Source organism: Phalacrocorax carbo, chromosome 12 (assembly GCF_963921805.1).
Source record: "Phalacrocorax carbo chromosome 12, bPhaCar2.1, whole genome shotgun sequence".
Taxonomy (NCBI): Eukaryota; Metazoa; Chordata; class Aves; order Suliformes; family Phalacrocoracidae; genus Phalacrocorax; species Phalacrocorax carbo.
Genome location: NC_087524.1, coordinates 15,334,156 through 15,358,119, shown reverse-complemented (window position 1 = coordinate 15,358,119; position 23,964 = coordinate 15,334,156). Strand labels below are relative to the sequence as shown.

Below are 23,964 nucleotides of genomic sequence, written 5' to 3'. Positions count from 1 at the left end.
CATAGAAAGTAGTACATGGGTGGGCAGGAGGATTTTGTCAGCTCAGGGCAAGAAAGTCAGCATTTAAGTCTGATAATTGTGTAAGGCATTTGAAGAATCTGGTAACATGACTGAGGGTATACCAAAACACATTTAAATGATTTTGGTAGTTATTTTATTTTGTCTTAGGAATGAGATAGATGAGACCGAAGTTCAAAAAATGCAACACACTTATCAAAGATTCTACAGGACTGAGCAGATGCGAAAATACACTGATCACATCCAACAGAAGCATTTATCATTCCTCTCCTTCGCAGTGAGGTAGTATACAGCATTATTTGTGGCTTTTGATTTTTTCCCTTTTTTCCCCTCTATCTCTGTGCAGGTCTGTCCACTATTTTTGCTGACTGCCATTGCAGCTCTGGCAGAGCATCACAGGAGATGCATGTACCTGGAAGTGACCACAGACATCAGCTTACTGCGGCAAAACAGTGTTAGTTCTGCCTAAGATACTCACAACTTCTGTTTAACCTGGTTTTAAACCTTCTGATGCTGCAACGGTGCAAGTTTATTTGTGTTTTGCTGTCCTCACCTTTCTGAAGTTTTAAGTAAAGTCAGCTCTGACCCTCTGTAGCTCTCCTACCCCTAGAGGACACGGGAATGTTTCCTCCCATTCCTGCTTCTGACAGCTTTTGACATATCTGAAGGCTAGTTTAATGCTTGCCCTGAATCTAATTCTCTTATTAAACCCCAGGTCTTTCAGTCACATTTTGTAGACCTGTGACCTTTTTTTTACAGCTCTGTTGGCAGCCTTGAGGATTAGGCAGTGGATGTTAGTTTCTTGCAGATAAACGTCTTGTTGCTGGAAGGACGTTTGGAAACCGATGCTGAAGCCATTCTGTGCACACACATAGAGGACCTGTGTTGTGCATATCCCACTATGAAACAGCCCTGGCGAAGCATCAACAAACAATGCAATGTGATGTGAGTAGCTGAAGCACTTTCTGGTTTTGACTTTTGCAAACATTGATTAAAGGCCTTGCATGCAATCTGAGGGGTGCGCGTTTAAACCTTAGGAGCTTGTTGCAGCAGTTAGTATTATATTAGCTGAGTGTGTTTCTGATAAATGACATGTAAGAGGTAACCACAAATCATGGTTATGAAACATACTGCGAGTTTTGCCCTCATTTTACTTTTAGGATTTGCATCATTAAAGCGTTTTCCTTGAACTCGTATACTGTTGAAGTTCTGATAAACTACTTGTGCTTTACTGACCTGAAGTGTGCTGAGCTTTTCAGCTACATGAAAAATGCTGCAATGAAAAACTTCAAAGAGGGTGAGAAATCTCTAACTTTCCTGGATGACTTGCTGGGGAAGTTTAGGCAGGATACATTGAGCTTTTAACTGTGAATTTAAAGTGCAATAAAATACTCCAATTGTGGAAAACCAGGCTCCACTCTGAAGTTAAAAACTGATTTCATCTGGTAGTTACCCCTACTTTTGACCAGGTGTCAGCACTTCTGGTCTTTAAGTCTCCCTTACACACCCCCTGTCATTAAAATCCCTGACTTTTCTTACGTGGCTGTTATGGACATACTGTGCTTTGGAAAATTAAGATCTAAATGAAGAGTGTTGGAAGACAGTGCTTTAGACTTGCTCATTGCATTGTTATTTTAGTCCGGATTGATAGGTGTGGAAGAATCACATGCTGTCTTAGTAGATTCCCAATGCTCCATCACCTAAATCTATATGACTGGTATGATGCCAACAATGTATGGTTATCCCTGTGTAGCACTATTTCCTCTCTACTTAACCGATGGAGAAAGCAGAATTGCTGTAAACAACAAAACAGCTCACTGTAGTGAAAACTCGGTAATCCGAGATTTGTTTTGTCTGCCGTGCTCTACTCCTCCACAAAGGAGAAATGAAGCATTTTTCACATTGTCTCCATACCCAAAAGCCCTCACATGAAGAAAGAAGTTTGTGGGATTGGTATGAGCATCTTGGTGTGCCCAGGGAACCCCAAAAGGTCTGCCCTTAGCTGTGCATGGTCTGCAGCGCTGTCCTGCTTGGGAGTGACCGAACAGCTGGACCTGTTTCTGGTAACAAAGCAGAGTGAAAACAACTGGTGAACCTCCTCAGATTTATTGAACCCTTCTGGGGGCTTTTTGTATGTTAAGTTATATTCATCTTCCCAGAGTACCATTAGCATATCTGCCGACATTTAAATAATTAATTTTCTTGTTATACGCCAACTCTTAATTTTTTGTTCTTTCAAAATTATTGAAATCTGTGACAAGAGGTAGTGATATGAGGAAACGTTTGGTTTCTGGTTTGTTAATCAATTCCATAATATCTCATTCTTCACAATTGCTTTATTTAATAGCACCAATTTCTGCTTTCAGGTCTTGACTTCCCTGTTCAGCATTTAAGTTTCAGAATTTTTTTAAATCTTTTAACCTTTATCCCTTTGAATTTTTTTTTCTCAGCCTATAATTTATTATACAGTCTCCTGTCAGAGGAGGAGGTAGACTAGGTGATTTTTACTGTATTGCAAATTATAATTATTATCGTTATTTGCATTAGTAATGGATTCATTCTTATCACTGAAAACAATTCCATTATCTGATCAGACAGTTATCTTCACACTGTCCGTGATCATATATTTTCATTATGCACCTCTTTCTCTGTGGGTCAAAAGGAGAATTATTCTTTAGTGCAGTCACTTTTCTCTTCACTTCTAACATTTTCCTCAGTTAAAAAGAAGTTGTTAATCCCCTACAATCATCCTTTGCAACAAAAATATGCCCCTTTCTGCTGCTGTGTCACCATCCCTTCAGACCCAGCAGGGAAAGGCACATTGCTGCTATGAACTGCCCTTCAATGTCCTTTCTCTCGCAGCCCCGGGGAGAGGGTTTGTGATTCGGGTTCAGTGGGGGGAACCGAGTGGGAAGAAGTGAGAGAGAACTGATTTTCATGACCCAGCAAAGACATTTTGACTCCTTTTTGAATTAAAGAGGAGGCTTAAGGATCTGCAGTCTCTCTTTAATGAAGTGGAGAAACCTCCTTTCCGAAACCCTCCCTCCCCATGTTCTGTGGGAGACACAAGGTTGGAGATGGATGATTACAGACTGAGGTTGCAGGGGGAGCGAACACATCCTCCTCTCTGACTCCCCACTGAATTTACTGTGTCTCTGCAGGGGTGTAAAATGGTCAGATGGCACCAGTTGCCAAACTGCAAGCAAAGAGATGGGAAGGGTTGGAGAGATGTGAGGTCAGGGCAGAGACCTTCCCAAGGGACTGACAGCAGCCTTGGTGAGAGCTGAAGGTCGTGGAGAACCTCTTGCATGCTTCCTTCCTCTTGATTTTTATTCTCTCACCAAATGAGAGCGGGTTGGTGTTTGCGTAAGGAGTTAAGGACTGTAAGGAAAACGTTGGCAGTCTAAAACAAGAGTTTGGGTTTATATTTAAGCAGCTCCTTTGGAAGTTTCTGTAGGCTCAGGCTGCGGTCAGCAAACACAGTGCTTGGTGTTCAGAGGGGTGGGGGTGGCTTCTGCTCTTCTGTCATCTCAGGTAAGAAATACACATGCTCATTGTGTGTTTCATGTCCTACATAATTAAGGTGACGACTATATTCCTCCTCCATGAAGAACCTCTTTCTGAGTGAGAAATGGTACCGCTCTCACAGGAGACCTCTTTCCAAAGAGGATAATCAGCACTCCCAGGGGAATCCAAACTCTGAAACTGCACACCCCAAACTGAGGCACCTAGGCCACCAGTATTGTTCATTGTTGTTATTTTCAATGAGCTCAAGTGAGACTTATGTTTATCTAAACTTATATGCAAAGTTCTAATAATGCAAATTATTATCCAAAAAAGTATATTGCTTTGGAGGTTTAGATCCCCCTTTTTTCCCCCTTCACCTCCCTAATTGGTTTGATGTGAAGCAATTATCCACTTAATGCAATTAAAGGTAAGTTTTTTCATAGGGTATGAACCGCAACAATAATTACATGGGCCAGAGCACAAAGAGGGACTTGAATGCAACTTTTGTCTTTGGGTCTCACATAATATATGTCTTCAATACGCCAGCAAGTGTAGTAGCCACTCAATTGTTACTGTGTAACTGAATACAACATTTAGACTAATTTAAAGAGTCCTTTGCTTCTTGTTTCTCTTTGTACACAGGCACAGTTTAGAAGTAAGTGGCATGTAGGCCACTATTATTATTTTTTCATTTAGGGCTGTGGGAGCATGACATCGACCTTCTCCTCTGCCCCCTACTGAAGCCTTCTCTTTTGATGGATTAAAAATGCTGATACATTTTACCCTTTCCTTGTCTTCAAATTTGAGAATGTATGCAGAGGAAAAAATGGGTATCTGAACTTACTGCGGTTTTGGTTTGTTGGTTGGTTTGGGTGTGTGTGTGTGTGTGTTTTAGCAAAAAAGTATTTTCTTCCAATAAGTGTCTCTTTTGTCACAGAAACTTTTTTCAGTTTTTAAAAGTAATGAGATTTTAACAAGTTTAGCCTTGTTTTTCCACAACTAAATGCAGCCATGCAGACTATATATTTTTGAAGTATGAGGGTGTGGCAAAATAGCCTGTGATTTACACTCAAATTGAGATCAAAATAGCCTTCAGGCATAACATCATAAAATTCCTATTTGCAACCTCTGAGGACACATCCCAGAAAGGTATGGAAATAAATATGCGTACATAAACAGTGCCAGCTGTGGCGAGGTGATGAAAGCTCTAATATGACAAACTAGATTTAAAAAAATCTCAAGAGGTTCAGGAAGGAGAATTCATCAATGCCAAATTAAGATATGCTCAAATATTTCTTGAAAGATAGAACCTCATTATCCCACTGATTTATGGAGCAAAGTAATGACTACAGACAGCATTGTCTAAGGACAACAATGAGCACTGCTATATCTCAGTAATAATTAGTCACATGAAATCTTCAAATTTTTTTTTATTGTTCTCAGGTGATTTGTAATATAGGAGAGAAATACATTGCACACGGCAATCTAAAATGTAATGAAAATACGTGGCCCAAGTTGCTCCCATATTTAAAATTCTGATCACAATGCTGCCCACCAACAAAATAATAGTAATTTCTGGAAGGAATTATAAAACCTAAACTACACACAAAGCATTGTTCACCAAATTACTCATTCCATATCCACAATTATAGTCCATTTGTTTTCTTATGCTGATAACAATAGATATATTTTAAGATCTGCACTGTGCTACTCTTCCTTTAATAAAGTGAGCTTTTCAAGAGCTACAAAATGATGCAGATAAAAATCAAAACATTTCTACATTTAAAGTTTCAATCAAAGACTTGCTATGAATGGTGTGATATTAAAGTTTAAAAAAATAATCAATTTAGTGTGTATTTTTGAACATGATTTGTCACAAATAGCATTCCCAATAGATAAGAATGATTATATGGTAAAGAGCGTAATTTATATATCTCAAGCACTATGCTTTTGTCACCGACATCGTTAAGGAATTTGACACGTTTGCAGGAGAACAATATATGTCAACTGAAATATATACCAATTAGCCATAAATGGGACACTGAAATGAATGATGCATGTGCATGCTATACTTACAAGTAATAACATGTGGTTTAAAGTCGCTTGCGTTTTCAAACAAGAATTCTTTTTATGTTGTCATTTAAAAAATCTAATATTTCAAAAGGTCAGGAATAAATAGCGCCATTAGCATTAAAAGCTAGCTAAAGGGAAAGTAATTTGTTGTTCATTTAACATTGCATTTTATGTAATAGCTTTGTAAAGTGTTCGGGGGGGGGGAAGAGATTTTACTCTGCTAAAACAAGATGACGGCAGCTCCAGTTCATTATTAAAAGGAGATTTTTTTTTTATTATTATGCTATTGTCACCTTTAACGTCTTGGTTCCGTTAGGTGTTTGTTAAAATTACATGGGCTGCTGAAGTGGCTATGGCAAAGGATAATGCAGAGAATATCATGACTGTCAAAACAATTGCGTAGGCAAGAATCTGCTTATACTAAGGTAAAGGAAGAAAAGACAAAGGAGAAACTCTTCTGCAGTGTTAGGAAGTTAATAGCCCTGTTGAGGTTTCCTCAGCAGGAGGCACTGAGATCAGCAAGCCAAATTCTAGAAGACAGAAATAAGGCAGAAGGAAGCAGGTGGTGTCAAACGCACGCGGGGTACATGGAAACGCACTCTCATCTCCCAGGTCTGTGGTTATGGGTGCTCTGGGTAAACCTGTAACTATTTATCTCCCTGGAGCGGGGATGTGTGTTCCTCCTTGGACTGGGTGACGTGAATGAAGTGCGATTGTGGGTAGAGTGGGTAGAGAAGGAAGCCATTTAATGGGGGGAATGCATGAGTAGTATCTGCAGGGTGAAAAACATTTGCTTTTCCCTCTTGAGAGAAGCTGGACAAGATATTGGCTTAGCATTTTAATACCTCACACATTTGTGACAGCATGACAACACAGTTGGGTAGTGCCTTTTATTCTGGGCAAGAAACACGACTGCAATTTAGAAGGTTTTTAAACATAAAAGCAAGCCTGTATATCTCTGACTAAGACTGAAACTGCTGGGGGATATTCTCTTCAGTTGGGTTAAAAGAAGGAAGAGTTTGGTTTTCACATAAGGAACTTATTCCAGCTTGAGCATGCCCATAGTTTGCCAATCTTCAGTGCTGATGGTTCTTTTTCTACTCTTTACAGCCCCCTCTCCCTCCCATACCCCGCAAGAGCTGGCAGAATGCACTGAATTAATTAAACTGCATTTTGTTCCATATTAGAAGAGCAGTGCTCTAACAGAATAAATTGGTTTCAACCTCCACCACCACAAGAAGAGTCTGAAGCCTTGCAAAGGGGTTGACATCCTTCAGGACAAGACATCCTGGGGGAGCGAAGGTCACGCAGAGAAGCAGAAGGGAGTGTCCCAGTCTGGGAACCTCAAGAGAAACTGCTGAAGAGAAAAGGTCCCGAGATCTCCAGGCCCCAGAAGTTCTGTGGGTTTTCCAGGGAGGATGGGTTCCTCTGGGAGCAGAGAAGTAGCAGCTCACTTCTCCAGCAGCAGGCTGAGGGAGCCAAGAGAGGACTACATAGCGACAGAACCGAGCTTGTGAACTAGCCACACTTCAGCTGAATGAGTTTATAAAAAAGCAGGGGAAAGGCGACTCCCTTTTTGCATTACCTGTTTTGACCACATCATCTGGCAGTTTTGTTCAAGGCTGAGGGCCAGCATGTGGGATTTCAGGACACTTTGGTCATTGTTCTGATTATAAGCATTTTAGTGAAACTTCCCTAACATGTGCAATTTGCTATGTATCTTTCTCAAATTAATTCTCTCCAGCTCATATGGTACAAGCTTAGTTCAGCATTAACACACCAAAACACATTACCAGTTCTCCATCATGTTCGCTGTTTAGTCTTGCACAGGTAATTAAAATTAAACTTCTGTCCTCATTTTGTAACCACTTGCCCTCCTATCTCTGTTTCATCTGTATCTCATGCTAATTCTGGGTTTAGCCTTCAGTTTGATTAAGAACATCAGCTTCCTTAATCCTCTTCTCTCCTACTCACAAGCAGGTCTGCTTTCTCTTGATACTGCCCAGGAGCCGCTATCCAGATTCTGTTATCTGCCCCCTTTCCTCCTCTCGTCTGAAATTATTTTGAAACAGGCTGAAATCAGGAGAATTTTTGAATGGGCTTTGGCTCATTCACTCTTAAAATTTCTGTCTATAGAGAGGTATCCACAGAGTCCAGTGATTTAAGCATGACTAGCTTTTATTGGTAGCAAGGTTTTGGGCACCTGTATGTGCTGTTAGCAAGCAATAAGAGTTTGCAGAACATTCTCTCTCACTGTCTCGGAACCACAGAAACGGAATCTGAAGGAAAAAAACAATACAAGCACCTTGAGTTGTCAACATTTGTTGAGATTATACAAGTGGATATTTTTTAATGTAAGTCAGTCTGATTTGTTGTTTGACACAACTGAACACAATATCCTTTGAGCTCCTAATTTTGAAATATTACTGCTAGAGAAAGTATTGATGGGCTGTATTCATTGTGATTCACTGCCTGCCTTCTTTTTGCTTTACAGTCCCTTTTTTTCCACATTTTGTGCTACCATCACTATGTGGACGGCCACAACTCCTTGTGTAAAGGGCATGAGTCAACAGAAGAGTGAGTGCATATCTACAAAAATACACTTCATCAGCAGTGTGCTTTGGTGAACAGGAACTACAGCTGGACTTAGGAGCTCTGCTTAAAGGTAATGCTGCTGGGCTGTAATCATTTTGCTTTTCCTGAAACTGTTTCCAACTCCCATGTTGTCTTTTAAAATGAGCATTTTGACTATGAATTTCTATATGGGCCTAAAACATATCCTGTACCTCCTTTCCTATATGCCTTGTCATGGGGTGTATGAAATAACGTAACTGATCAAGCAAATGAGGGGGTTAAAAAGTCCAAAAAAATGAGTAAAGCTGGATCAGTAAATCAGGTTTCTACAATCTGAGCATCCAAGCTATATTCCATGAAGTCTATTGAAGTCAGTTTTAGCCTGAACTTTAGATTTAGCCTTTTAAGCACAACTTCCAAGTATTAGTCTTGCTCATTGGAAGGGTAGGCTTATTATCACCTTTCTCTCTTGTCAGTCATGATCTCAGGGACCATGAATATCAATGGAAAACTTCCACTGGTTCCAGCTGACAGTGGATCAGACATCCTAACACAAGCTCAGACACAGATAACCAGTTCTTGTGCACAGTGAGTAGGAACTTGGCAGGAAAGACGTGAATAATCCAAGCCAGTGCTAATTACAGAGAAAGTTTGCTCGTCTGAAGCCTGGAAATATTTTAAGTTTTCCTTTGAAGCTATTTAAGGCAAAGAGTTGAAGTAGTAGTGAGCTGAACTTTGGATGAACAGTGTCTTGAAAGGAAGGAAATAATGGGGTTTCTTGAGAGTCTTTGAATGCTTTAAATAGCTTTTCTTGTGAAAATGCTTTCACCCCACATATAATTTTGTCACTTATCTTCCCAAGTAACTTTCAACATTGTCACAATGGATATACTTACTCTTTCCCATTTTCTCCAGATTGTACTGTGATAGTTGCAGCTCCTATTTTAGGACGAGTTGGATTTAACATATTGTTGTTCCAAAGAAATTTAACCTTTGTAACCGTTCCAAGGTTAACTTCTGCATCAATGAAACTTATGTAAGTGTTGTCTGGCTGGAGGCTTCCCCTGTGAAAAATAACATTTTATGGATGTAAGACATGCTGGCATTTAATATTAATTACCAGTCCTGTCAACTGATTGGCTGTGGTGGCAAGTGAGTAGAAAGTTAGCAGAGAGACAATATTTAGCTTATTGCATGGTAACAACATTATTGCCAATTTTCCAATATAACGCATCCGTATTACAACGTAATACAATAATACATAAAAATCAGCGCTTGTCAGAAGCAGCAAAGGCAGGTAGGCCAGATGTGCTGCAGTCACATCTCACAGTGAAGATCCAGTTACAGGACAAGCCCTGTGGGGAAGGTAGAGCTTGCTCCCTGTTGCTTACGTAGGCAGGGTTTTTTGCACAAAAGTGAAATATTAATTTAAGTGAAATTTTCATTTAATGGTAATTAATTTATGTGGTACAGATGTTGGATTTGGTTGGGATGGTCAAAGGATTATGCACCAGCTTCTAAGCCTGGCTTCTGGCCGAGAGTCACACACTTAAAGCACTGTGGCCAAGTCAAACGTCCATCTGCTCTTGGGTCACCAAAGCTTGTAATCTGGCTACTTATTTCACGTTGCATCAATATAGCAAGCTCTAAATGGCAGCAGTTTGAGACTGGTAATGGTTTCAGCTGCTACAACTCACTGAATAAGAGCCAAAGTTTCTTTGATCCTCTTCCTTTCCTCCTCCCACCCCCATGCTCTGCAGGCGAAGGACTGCTTTCTCAAATTTACCCCTGCTGTACAGAGTTGAGAGACGCTTGAATGTGTGATGCCTTTATCACTGCAGATCTGTTATTGTAGACATGAAGTGAGAGATACAGGAGGGGGGAAGAAACCCAGAGGACCCAGCAGAACCACCCAGAAAAAGCCTTTATAGTTTTAATAAGCTTCATGAAAAAGACAGGATTTTTATTCCTTCTCCTAGCTTTGCACTTTCCCATTCTTCTGCCTGCAAAGAACCACATTTCCTCTCTATATTATAAGGCTTCTGGTAGTGGAAGTAACGAGAGACAGGACAAAATCCCATTGCTTTTTTGTTTCTTTGCTGGATCCACAGTCATGCCTGGTAGGTTAGAGCAAGATGTGCTGGGGAGAAAAAGTTCACTTCCAGCAATTGAATTGACACGGGCCCTGCAAACTAGGGCAGCTAGAGCTGCAGCTAGAGCGTGCTGGAGTGCATTCAGTACTGGCAGACTGATCTCAGGTGAATGCACGGATGCCTGCAAACAGGGATCAACTCCTAGCAAACACCTGCTGTCAAGTTTGAAGATTTGAAGTCCTTCTTGGAAAAGTGGAGGTGACATTGCTGTCAATAAACAAAAACCAAAACCAAAAAATAAAACACAAAATGCACATAAAAAGGCTTTCCCCCTATTTTTCATAATTTCAGATATTTTAGTTGAAACAAACAAGAAAAATATAAATAAAACCACAAGAGGGAAGCAAGCAGCTTCTGTGTAACCAGGCAAAGTTATGAGCCACAAAACTTAGCAGTAAATCACGAGGTACCTTTAGCAGCAACCTTTTACAAGCCTGTGAAAGACAAAGAGATCAGAACTCTGCTGGTGTAGGTCCAGCAAGACCTTGGTGTACAGCAAATAAGCAGCACCGAATTCTGACATTTTAGAATCCTGCATTCTAAAGTTCCGCCTTCAAATCCAGAGGGAACTGTCACTGCATTTACATCAGGGACCTGTATCTGGGGGTAGAAGGTGATCTGTCAAATAGGCCAATTTAAACAGAAATATTAATTGAAAATATTAATTAAACATTCTAGAATTGAAATTTCTTTTCTATTGAATTTTGAACTTACTCAAGGATCTGATGCTGCCTTGTGTTCCCGCCACTTCCATACAGGGCAATATTTACATATCCTTTAACTTTATGCTTTCCGGAGAGGGTCATGGTTACTTTGTACCTCCAAACTGCACAGAAGAAACACACTAAGTTAGAGTGTACTCAGGGAGAAACAGTCTCCAAAATATCAAGTGTTGGCTTTCTGGTCTGTTCAGTGTATTTGAAAATAAAAGAAAATTATCACTGCCTTTCACTTTCAGCTCAAGGCTACATTGCAGACTGTCTGCACTGGAAGGGGTTAACACAATGCTCTCTCACTCCTGAATCTTGGTGTTCCCTGCTCTTCCTTGGGTTATAACCACGCAAAACAAATACAAAACATCAGCAAGTTAGAGCTGTCATTATGCCCTAATGAGATCAACCTGAGAAATGGGTAGACATTTGTGTTACTTTCTGGGAGGAAAAAAAAAAGCTAGTCCATAACATGGTAAACACAATATAGATCTCAGCATTTTGTGCATGAAGTTTTTCATATACAGAGAAGTTGGAAAGAAGGAGGTTGCAGGAGTAAATACTGATACATACCAGAATAAAAGTAGTGTAAAAGGAATATAAAAAATTCAGAAGCTCAAGGAAAATAGTTTTTGTGGGTGGGAACTTTCTCTTATCACACAATTTGCAAAAGCAGCTCTTCTCCCTCTGATTCTTGTTTACAAAGGCAAAAGAAGAACCATCTTGTGAGAGCTGACATTTAGGATGACCTAGGTTGTAAAGGAGGTCGTCTGGTCTGTCCGCTTCTCAAAGCAGGGCCAGCTGTGATCAGCTTGTCCTTGGCCTTTGTCAAATGAGTTTTGAACTTCTCCAAAGATGGAGATTTCCCGGCTTCTCTGGGCCCTCCTTCCTGCATTTAACCACTGTCATTGTGACAGTAATTTTCATATTACTTAATAAGAAATTCCCTTTCTGCAACTTCTGTGTGTGGCCTATCCTCCTCCTTGCAGCCCGCTAAACATCTCAGTGACCTCCACTGGACTCTGTAGTTTGTCAAAATCTTTCTTGTACTGGAGGGTGCGAAACTGGGCACTAATATTGGAGAAAAAGAGGAAAAGACATGAAGGACTGAAAAGCCATTGCACTGCTATGAGGTCTGTTCATCTGTTAAAATTAATTATAAAACAGGAAAATAGAAAGTTTTGTTTACAAGGAGTAGGTAGTAATGGAAGCAATTGAAACTCACGAGCAAAATCCTTGGCCTCTCCAGTATTCAGGTAAAGTTTCTGGAAATCATTTTGAATTTTCCCTTTGAATTTATCTGCAAAGTGACCCATATTCGGACATCCCTCTCGTGGGCACGGGAAACACCTTTCCTAGTGAAAACCAATACAACTATTAATAAAATTATCTACCCAGCCAAGAAAAATAGATTTAGTTATAGAACTTACTTTTAACATACCCACCTAACTGGCCCTGTATCACAGGAACAACAAATTTCAAGTAACCCTTTCAGTGACTTGAGACAGATCACATAAGCTAGTCAACTTTCTCAAATTCTGTGATTTTTCAGGGGTCTATGATTTTTTTCTCATGCCATTTAGCTCAATCCAGCCACATCAGTGACATCCTTGAGTAGTCTTGAACTGGAGCAGGGAGGAGGAGGTATCCTTACCAGCAACTGATGAGAAAGAATCATATCTCCTTATACCTTCAGGTTGGGTCAAGAAAGGCTTTGTCCTGAAAACAAAGCTCATTTTTGTCATGAAACCAGCTTTCTAGTATGGTGACAGAAGCAGGTAGTCACATTCTCCCAAACTGATCTGAGAAGTGTGATCTCGTATCACCTGCCCAGAACATATAAAGGTCAATCTAAGCACTACATAAGTTGATAACTCTGAGTGCTGCCTGTAGGGTATGACAAGCCCATTACTCCCCTGCTACTCTTAGGCTGTAGTTCCCCATCTCCCAGTCTGGGAGAGGGAAGGGCTTCCCGACCTAGTCCGTAAACCATTGTGCTTTGTCCCTGGGGCCATCTTAAGTGACCAAAGTACTTTGACCATGGACTCACCCCGTCAGGCCATCACATATTATTTTCCTTCTTGCTGTTTCAGAAAGAAGATATTTTAGCAATGTTTGAAAGCCCACCTGCTACACAGTTTGGGATTCCACTCATTGCTGTTTGATAAATACATCTGGTGATTACAGGCGCCTCCTCACCTCTTCCCCGGTTTGATGCAGCAGAGCAGGCCTGGGGAAGCCACACCAGCTCCAGTAGTATCTCCGGGCTGGCACATCAGCACAGAACCAGGGCCATCCCTGGTTTGTGGTTGACTTTTTCTACTTTGACCCATGTCAGCTGCATGAGCTATAATACTTTAGGATGTCTGACACTTCTCTTACACATGCACTCAGTAGGTACAAGCTTGCAAAAATAAATTGAATTTCAGATTTATAGATAAGAGCCACTATTTTTGATACTGCCCATCCTGAGGCACTGTGATCTACTTACTGTTTCAAAAACATCATATGAAGCACAAGAATAGCCTAGAAATCCATCAGGGTAGATAATACTGTCAGAGTAATACTTGTAACTCCGCAAATGATTGCAAGCCACAAAGTCCCGAGTTCCTGTGAAAAGATGCTCCCAGGTTAGTCCGTCCTTCCTGGTATCATTTGAGCAAAGATACTGGCACAGCCCTTACCACGTCATTGGGACGTATCATTCCTCCTCAAAAGCCTTATCACAGTTCTTACAGTTCTAACATACGTTTTGAAGCTTGCTCTTACCAATGAATTGATGTTCTAAGGAATGTCACTGACTCTACAGGTATAAAACAAATTTGAAATGCTTTGTGGAGACCAACTGTGCAGCTCCGCCCAGCCCCTGCCCTCCCCTCCTCTCCCAAACACTTATTCAAACAATCTGACCAAGTTTCACAATAGAAGTGAGAACTGCATGAAGCAGGTCTTTTGTAGGCAACAGATGCATTACCATAACAAAAGAAAACCAAAAGAAAAGTGTTTAACAGTGGACTTCCTAGGGCAATGCTGATTTGCTCCAGCTGAGGACTTCAAAACAAAATTATTATTATTTGGGGGGTGCTTAAGGAAGGGAAACTCTTAAAATTAAAATAATGAATATATTATTTTCTTTTGTGTTGCCTTTATTTTCCTGACTTTAAGTTAAAAGAAGATCATACACAACACAGTTATTTCTTTGTGCTTTAATTCCCCATTATTGATAACACATTTATGGGGAAAAAAAAGTAAATAAAAAGGAGTAATGCCTCCAGCTGCATTGAATAAAACCTGGAGAAAAAGGCTAGTTATCACAAATAAGTTCATGGATTCATGGAGTTTAAGGTGTTTGCGTAACGTAAGAAAGAACTCAGATCATATACTGAAAAATCTCATTTGTTTTTAAAATGTTACATGTAACTTTATAAAGACACAGAAATTTTCTAATAATTAGAGCTTTTATTAGAAGCATGCAAAACAACAGAGTATACTTGAACAGCTACATGCCAATCTTTTTTAGCTGACTAAAAATAGACACAATGATACTGATCTAATGCAACCCGGTGCTCTATCTCAGCAGAACTGCAGCTGAAGATCCCCTAACAGAAGGAGTGGTGAGCATCATTGCCATACTCTACCCAGTGTTGCTGCTGGGCAACCAAATAGAAACAAAGTGAAATGTGTCATTACAGACCCTTCAAAATTTTGGCATGGTTTAAGTGACTTTTGTTTCTGTTGTTAGATACTTTATAGGGGATGTATTTTCCAGAAGCAAACCCGTTGCCTCATTTATTTTTGAATAAGCTCTGGAAAACGGTGTGTTTGAGCATACCAGCAGTTTCACTGCACTCTGTGGTTGCCATTGCTGGCAAACACACCAAAAGCTAACACAAAACACCTGGATTAAGAGAAGTTAAGTCGTTACACTGTGAGGGTGACCTTCCCCTGAATTTGTAATGTGATCAACATACTTACCTTCCCAGATGCCATCGAGATCCACAATCTGTGAAACAGGGTTCTTCCCACACCCTGGCATTTGCACTCCTCCGTTTGGATAAAAGTCAAGATGTCCTAAAGCTGTGCTCATGCCAAAGCCTGAAGTATTTAAAACAGGGGTAAGCAAGTTTTAAATTAATATATTCTCATATCTCAGACTTCTAACTTGAAGTTTGTGCTTGGTATTTTAGGATATGAGCAATCAGTATGGTGTATTTATTCTACGTCCATGTACCACAGGTGAGTCTTGATGAATGATTAGGATATTCAAGTGCCACAGGGCATAACTATTTGGTATTAATATGGTAGAGCTGAATACTCACCTAAGTAGGGGATTGTGGGAGCTGAATCTGTGTGGATAACATCAACAAACTCTGCATCAGATTTATCCAGTCTGACTTCAATGGGAGTGTCTTGAAAATAAGGTTGAGCAGGGTCCAGTCCTGAAAGAAAAAGACTGGTGTTACGTATGAATAAAGGGATATATATATGTGTATCATTTTACATAACACTATGACTGTGTAAAACTAATATCACATATATAGTTGCCTATGGTTCCTTGTACCTAAGTAGAATAGGCATTAATAAAATGATGATGTGTGCTCTCGCTTACCAAGTGGCTTTTCTCCCAGGCAGGAGAAAAGGTTACCTGTGTGAAGCTTATTGAATTTTACTGATTCACATCAATATTGAATCCTAACACTTGGCTATAACTTTTTCTTTTTAATTGAAGCAATTTCAGGAGCTTGTAAAGTCTTGCAAATAGCACAATTTTTGCTATCTTATACTTGCATCTCTTCTTGTCCCTTGGCAGCAGATTTAGATTTGCTTTTAGACTGAATTTTGTAGACTATTAGTCTAAGGTTCACCAAGTCTGAAATCCCTGAGGAAAAGTAACAAATTGAAAAGGTCTGTGTTAATAATATCTAAAATTGTCTTTTGTGTATGAAAGGTCACTCTGCTTAATGCACACTGCCCTTGGCGCTGCCTGCATGATGAATAAGCAGGTCTAGCCCATACCTTTAAACTCTGGAAGTGCTGAGCATGTTAAAAAATTGCTAAAGAATGGGGACTGTAGCATGAGTTACCTGTATTTTGAGAAAGGAGTGGTTTGATCACAAGTTTAGCTGATAATACCTCTGTTCAGTTTTGTTTTCTGGAAGAGTACTGGATGTTTTAAAATACTTGAAATGGTGTCTCTGGAATACCTTTTTTTAGAAACGAATACATACTGCAATAAACATGCCTGTTTGATTCCTATTTGCTCTTTTTAAAGAGTCAGTTAAACAATTTAAGAAAGATGAGGGCCATCCCTTGAAGAACAGTGCAGGGATATGGCAAGTGGTTACGCGGTGGCTATGTTGTACTGATGCCTCTGCTGCGGGCAGGGGGCTGAGACAGCCGGCACTTCCACGGAGCTTTGCTTTGCTCCCTGGCCAGAAGCATTTTCATTGTTTAAGTCTTGCAGTGTTGCAGAATGGATCCTTCAAGAGTCATTTGGTCTCAGCTACTGTGGGCAGAGAGCATATTTTAAGACAAAGGATGTTGAAAAATGAAAGCTCGCTGTTGGATCAAAGGGAAGATGAACATGCTTCTGGCCAATAGTCACAGAGGCTTGATCTGCTCTCTCTTGTGAGACATAGACACTATTTATGGGATCAGTGGAGGATGTCCGGAGTCTGTGTATTCAGGGTGACATGTGGACAGCTATAAGCCAAACCAGAACAAAAACTGCCTGCTGAAATAGTTGAACGGGAAAACACGGCTCAGCAGTAGCGTAGTTCTCAGTTCTCAGAGCGTAGGCTGTGTAACTCACAACAGGGAAAGACAACGGAGCAATTTAGTGCTGGGCAGGCAAAAACTGAATCGCTATAGCTGACCAAAAATTAAGAGAACATCATCATATTCCTTAAAAATATCTAAACTCAGAAATGTGGGAGAGCTTAGAAGGGACAGACTGTTACTTAGGAATATAGTGAAAATGCTGGGTGGGTTTCTGATCAGTCGGCTCCAATCTTATCTGGAAAGTGAGAGTGAGCTCACGTAGCCCAAACTAATACAAGTTGCATAAACATAATGCCTGTGATCCTGTTCAAAAAGAAAAAGAGGATTCATTTGAAATCTGGCTGTTTCTTCAAGTATTAATGCACTTTCTTAGTAAGTCTACTTGAATCTGGACAGATGATATAATCCAATGTGACTCAATTTTTGCTGCCAAGGAAATACAGAAATTTAGTGCATCAACAGTTAAGTAAGGAAATATTAGATTTTTTTTTTCTGGAAATAAAAAAGAACCCCTGAATTACTGTTAATGTACTCTACTAGGTAAAAAGTTTACGCAGACATAGCAAAAGCAAGGTGATAATGGGTGATATACCAGGAAGGTTAGCCTACTGCTTCTGAAATGTCAGGTTTAACCCATCCTTTTATGGAAAATTATAGTTGTTAGCAATAATACAGTACAAAATAACTAACTGTGCGTTGTTGTGCTGCTTTTAGCGTGCTTTGGAGTGACCTGCAAGCAGTGGGTGATGTGCATCAGATGTGATACTCTATAACAGACCAGATTAATGAAACAGGAGAAAAGCTACTCGGGCAAAGAAGGCAGGGATTATGCTCCTGGTCTGTTTTATTACATTAGGGCTAGACAAATCATTATGAAAAACAATCATGGCAGCTAAATCTGGTTATGGTTATACATTAGTTATTGCGAGTTTGCTTTTCACAGTGTCAACAGAATGCCATTACGTTAGAGCATTGCTCCCGTCCCTCTCCAAACTAGCACAGGTCTGTGATGCTGCTAGGTTGAAGCTAGAAGGCTCTGTAGAGATTGCCGCAACCATTATGTCTATCAGCAAGTCAGCTGATATATTGTAGGGGGTCTTCTGGCTCTGTTAGCTGCATGGAGCATTTCCTTTGCTGTGTAAACATATGCAAGCAAAGTAATCTTCATGCTGACTGTTTTCCCACACTTAACCAGGGCACCACTCCTCCATGTACTGTGAAAAGAGACAAAGTTCTACAATGTCTGAATTACCCTTGACTAAGCTGCAGCCCACAGTCAAATACGATCATAAGAGAAAATGAACAGTAATGTTTTGTTTAACAGTGGTGTCTTTAGTATGAGCTGTGACTTAAGTCACTGACTTACCAGTTATTCTTCCAATCCCCGGCCTTCTCCTGCCAGCCTCACCGGCTACATGTGCTCCAAGGCTGTGGCCAATTATGTGAACTTTGGCTGGAGAGTATTTATATTTTTCCTGAGAAAACAGCAATATAAAAAATTACTACATTTGTTTTCATCAGCAACAGGGAAGAGTAAAAAGGGGCTGAAAAACTACATTTAATTTGACTACATACTTAGGAACTCCTATAGGATTTCAGCATCTGTTTTCCAGTTTAGGTACTTTTGTCCAGTACATAGATTTTTCAAAACTCTTTATTTAGGTGCTGCCCTCATATGAGGCTGTTAAAACTCTAGACAGCTCTGTCAGAGTCCTGAGAGGCTCAGTATCCATTTTACATCCTAGACGCATTAAGATTCACAGGATGCTTATCTGTCTAGGAGGATTCAGCCAGGCAGGAACTCTTAATTATACCTGGCAGGTCAGGTACTGCGTGCAGCTGGAGGAGGACATGAGAGGAGAGATGCCTTCAGCCTTTTTGGATGGTAATTCAATGGCTGCAATGCAGATGTAAAGAGTGAGGCGTGGGTCAGAGCACTCCCAGACCCAGCATACTATCTATTTAAGTGATTTATAGTTCTTCTATGGGAAATGTGCTTTGAAAACGCTTAGATTAAAAGAAGGCTTCAACCCAAGCATTGCTTCCCATGTGAAGCTGGCTAAGAAAGAGGGCACGTGACACCTTCTGTGGATGTAGGCACTGTGCACAACGGCTTTCCCCTGAGCGGCTGGGTGGGTCCTATGTGTCCCCAGGTGTTCTTGCTCACCAGACAACAGCTGTCCCCCAGCCGCTGCTGGCTGCCAGCTGGGTTTCTGGCATTCTTAAAAGCCATATTGTAGGTTTTGTCTCTGAAAAGGCAGTTTGCTGTGCCTCTGCATATTAAAAACTACACAACACTTAACATCTGTTAACATCTATGGAATAACTTTTTGGCTGTACTATGGGGAAGCCTTGTAGCACTTCATACCCCTAAGCTGGCTAACCCTGCTGGTACGACATGGTTCTCTAACTTTAATAGAGTCTCTTTTCAGCACAACTTCTAAAATGATCACCGAGTAGAAGAAAAGGTTTTCTGCTGATTGCATTCACATTAATGAAAGTTCCTGAACCATATTTCTTTCAAATCAGCATTATAACTATAGCTTTATAACAAGAAGATTCTTACCATAAGAACATTTATAAAATAAGCTATTTCAGCGCCCACAACACGAACGTTGTTTGATGCCTGCGTGTACTGACATCTTGCGCCTTTTTTCCAGTTTATGCATATGCAGTTCACGTCTTCCACAGTAAGCATCCTCTGTTTTACAAAACAGAAGTAAAAATCAATGAGGCCCACAGTAAATACAACCTGGAATTGATTCACATTGTTTACTACAGCTCAGTTCATAAATGTTGCATGAATTTGTACGAGTACATCTTAAGAACCAAAACCTTAGCGTACATATGCGGTTATGCCTGCTCACATAATGCTGAAGTAGGGACACAATACTGAAATGGGATGGTGTGCTCTAGTAATGGCCACACCATCATTTCAGATACCCATAGCAATATTTTTTGCAGAAGGGAAAACAATATAAATGCTGATACTTTTAATTTTTAATTTCAATCAAACTTTGTATATAACATTAAGCACTCTACTCATACTGATTCACTTAAGAGATTTAAAAGTACTTGAATTCAAATTCAGTTAGAACTTGTATTTTTGATGATACAAATCAAGAGTTTCTGATGCGGATTTGTAAAAAAGAATATCTGTGTTTTTATAAGAGGGTGCATAAATTGCTGGTGTTGCTGAATATTCATTCCAGATTTATGGCTTTATTTGGGAACATGTATATACAGGCAGATCCTTTATTGTCTGCCAGAGAATCTGAAGTTCTGCTTTTCTCCTCTGAGCTGGATTGTTTAGCTAAAAGTATTTTGCTTTCAGGTTTGGTATATTTATTCTTTGCTTTATGTTCAGATGTTACAAAGCATTCAAAAAAAGTCACAACTGGCAAAGGACAAAAAAGGCAATAGAAGTGTCTGTGACTATGATAGAAGTGGTAAAAATAGATGTGAAGATAGGTTTATTACTTAATGGGAAGGAAAGTAAATAACAGATACACAGAGGAGGGCTGACATGTTCACAGTTCCGTTTTCTCCACTCTTTACTGAAAATAATAGAGATTTTTTTTTTTTTAAATAAATTGGAGTTTTGTGATAAAATGTAGGCCACCATAATAGAGAAAGAGTTTAAAGACCTATCTCATGCCTCTACATCCTTGTGAAAATTGATCAAAAGGATTTAAGGGATTAGCTAAAGCAAAATAAGAGCTAGCTATCTTTTTGATTCTGAGGTTCTAGGAAAAAAATCTAATTTAAGAGTGGAAAATGGGAGACCGAGACTTATAAAAATATCTATCTGCTTCTGATACTTTAAAAAAATTGTTAACTAACAAATCTGACAATCATTCCTCAATGTTCCTAAAGAGATGGTCAACACAGACTTTTTTCTTTGAGAAACTGTCAAATAAATGTAGTTTTTTTTTTACTTGGTATCAAAGAGAAGCTGGTAATGGGATGCAATAAATGTGAAATATCTTGATTTTAGTGGACTTTCACATTATTCCTGTTTTACTTACGAGAACACTATGAGAAACATAGAATTTAAACAAAATTGTAGTTATGTGACTAGTTAGTTGAAAAACCTTGTCCTGAAAGTGTTGTATGCCATCAACTGGTACTTTGCTCTGTGCTGTATGACTGGTAGCTTTCATTAGCTGCAGCTGCAATAGAAAGCATGTTCATAGGGTTTGAGAAAACCACTAGCTGGAATTGCAACTTTGTATGGGGTCAGGATTAAGAAATAACATGGAGAATTAGCACACAAATAAATAAAGCAGAGCGCTTTCCTTCATTCATGCTTCATAGCAAGTCCTAGATTGAAAGCTGTGTTCAAAATGATTCACTTGAGATCCCTTCTGGAGGTATATTTCTACAGCTTTATTGCTTCTGTTAATGGTCAGCCAATGCCCTCAGCCTCCGACACGCACGTGGCAGCCCATACCTTTGTGGTGGAGTTTTCACTTCTAGAAACCTGTCTCTTGTCTGGAGAAATATGATGCAGTAGTTATGAGTCTGCAGTTATTTCTGGAATCACCCTAGTTCCTAAGCAGTATCTTGCTCCAGGGTTTGTGGTGTTTTTATCAAGAAAAAAAGCGCTTGCTGAGCTAAATCCTGTTGATGCTGTCTTCACTGAAGAGAATAATTGAATGCATTTTAACCTCATGCTTTCCCTCAAGGTGCAGAGCTACATATTTATGTTGCTAACAGTTTGAAAATGTGGCCTCTTTCCCCCTTACCACTAAAAGTACCATGAAAGAAATCGGTTAGAAATAGAGAAAACAAACATATTCCTAGAAATTGTCTATAAATGCAAACTAAGGAACTTCACAGGGACAGGATTCCCCTGTGGTACCTACCTTGCACATGTCTGACAGCCAGTTTTCTTCTCCATTATCAATAAATCCATGTACGATAAATCTGGTCATCCTACTTGTGTTAAAATTTGAGTAGCCAATTGTTAAGGCATCAACTGCAGAGATCTCCTGTTGTAGATATTAAATTAATAAACATTTAAATCTGCTTTCTGTAAATAGTTTATCAAAATTGCAAAGACCTGAACTATGCTCATCTGTACAGGTGTTTAAAAGTTATGCAATGTTAAACTCCTCTGCAAATGTTCATGACTATGACTTAAGGTCTCCATTCAAAGCAAGCTTTGACGCATATCTTAGAGCAGTCAAGGGTTTACTTTTAATGTGTTTGCATCTTATCTGTGGAAAAAAAAATATCCAATGATTTTAAAAATGCAGTTTCACAGTACTTCTCAGTAGCCATACAGAAGACATGGGGGAGTGCTGCTTTGCAAGGGCTGAAAGAGGATGAGTTCTGCCCCAGAGACTGTGCCAAGGAGCTGGAAGAGGTTGTCTCTTGAATACAGTGGAGATTTGGCCATTTCTACCTTTCTACCACTTTCCAGGAACGCAGCTGAAGTCTGTTTATTTGCATGTGCTTTACTAATGTTTAAACTGCAATAGTTCTTACTTGAAAGACAGTAGGATTTTCTCTTGTATAGAGGAGGAAGTGAATGTCTATCTTTTCTGGATTCCAGGGTAGCTTATGTATTGGTCTTTCCGTAGTCCCAGACCATGGTATATCATCTGAGAAACATCCAAGCCTTTCAAAGCAAACTTCTTTGCCTATAGCACACAGATCAGATCAATAATAGCAAAGAAGTGGAGAAGGTTAGTCATAATTCATAGCAGCTCTTCTCTGGAGGTCTCTCGGTCTTTAGAAAATCCTATGGTTTACAGGAAGCAAAGACCAGTATTTGCCCTCTCTCAGATCTTCAAAAGCTACAGTTTACACCAAGGAAAGAAGCCACCATATTGCTCATCAACAAAGTACTCAGTGGAGTCCCTCCCTGGGTATCCTGCACCATATGTTGGGTGTCTTTCCCCAGCTCTGTTTTGCCTAAGGCAAAGACAGCTGATGAGTTTCTCCTAACAGCAAGCCAAGATATTGCAAATAATCAGTAATAACTTGAGACTGTGCTGAAGAGCTGACCACACCATACATGAGAAGTCTTATACTATGCAAGCCAGTGGCTTCTGATGAATATAAAGCTATACCCTCATTAAACTGCCTCTGCCGTCCTGTTCCCCACCCCCACCCTCCAGCTTTTTTTCCATTTCCACTACTGAAGAAGAGTACAACAAATAACTTCCTAGGTTTAGTAGAGCAATAGCTTTGCTCTGAGATAGAAAACACCAGCATTTCTTGCACGCTGCTAGGGTGGGATTGCTAGAGTGGAGAAGAAGAAAGTCAACATGCATGCACACTTAACTCACCATTCTGGTATAGGAAAGTGAACCATGTAACCTCAATCAGTAAGTTTTAAGGCACCATAGTGCAGAATAACATCTCACAAAATAGCATAAAAAGACTACGTAAATACATTTGCTTAGTATGCTTACCTTCTGCTGCTCTGAGCAGAAATAGTGCAAGTATCCAAATTCCATGCATCTAGAACAGCAGAAAAAGAAGCAGCTAGGATTTGCTAACCCACTTGATTAGTAAGTGCACTTAGCTTTCTGGTGCTGAGTTTTCTCAAGGTGAAAGGGTGCTGCGTCTCTCTGATCGCCACATATGTGAGACATGTATGAATCAGCTTTATGTTTGCTTGCTCCACTAGACATTGTGGGGCTCCTAAATCTACTAAAACATAGCTTAAATCCAGAGTGACTTCTGTCTTGTTGAGGCTATGCTTCTAATTGGATATATAGTAGCTACTTTAGAATTAGTGTAAGGATGCCGATGTGAGCTGCCGTTCGCCTTCATGCTGCTGTGTCTTGGGAAGCCACATACCTGATGAGGTAAAATAAAAGCCCCCAAACCCGAACTACTTACAATGTAGCTGTGAAGCTCCATGCACTAATGTGCAAACTTTGCATGTATATTTATAGTCTGCTTTATCCTTGGAAATGTTCCCAGAAAGATAGGAACACTTTTTTCAGATTATAGTTTATAGCTAAGCTGGAAAACAACTTTAATTATTGGTTTCTCTGAAAACTCCAAAATCCATGGACGTAGATTTCTTGAATTCATAGAATCATACAATATCCTGGGTTGGAAAGTACCTGCAAGGATCTTGAGTCCAACTCCTGTCCCTGCACAGGACAACCCCAAATTCACACCAT

At 39.9% G+C, this 23,964-nt stretch overlaps 1 protein-coding gene across 1 annotated transcript; it reads right to left on the bottom strand.

Moving 5' to 3' along the window:
- Positions 1–7,787: 7,787 nt before the first annotated feature.
- LOC104046220 (inactive pancreatic lipase-related protein 1) lies at positions 7,788–23,290 on the bottom strand. The gene is made up of 12 exons (XM_064464507.1): positions 23,242–23,290; positions 22,310–22,464; positions 21,685–21,810; positions 19,383–19,517; positions 18,183–18,291; positions 15,355–15,474; positions 15,011–15,130; positions 13,527–13,645; positions 12,261–12,390; positions 11,040–11,151; positions 9,069–9,236; positions 7,788–7,877 (listed from the first exon to the last, which is right to left on the bottom strand). Exons 1-12 carry the CDS (start codon positions 23,288–23,290, stop codon positions 7,814–7,816), a joined length of 1,407 nt encoding a protein of 468 aa, XP_064320577.1. The 3' UTR covers positions 7,788–7,813.
- Positions 23,291–23,964: the final 674 nt, after the last annotated feature.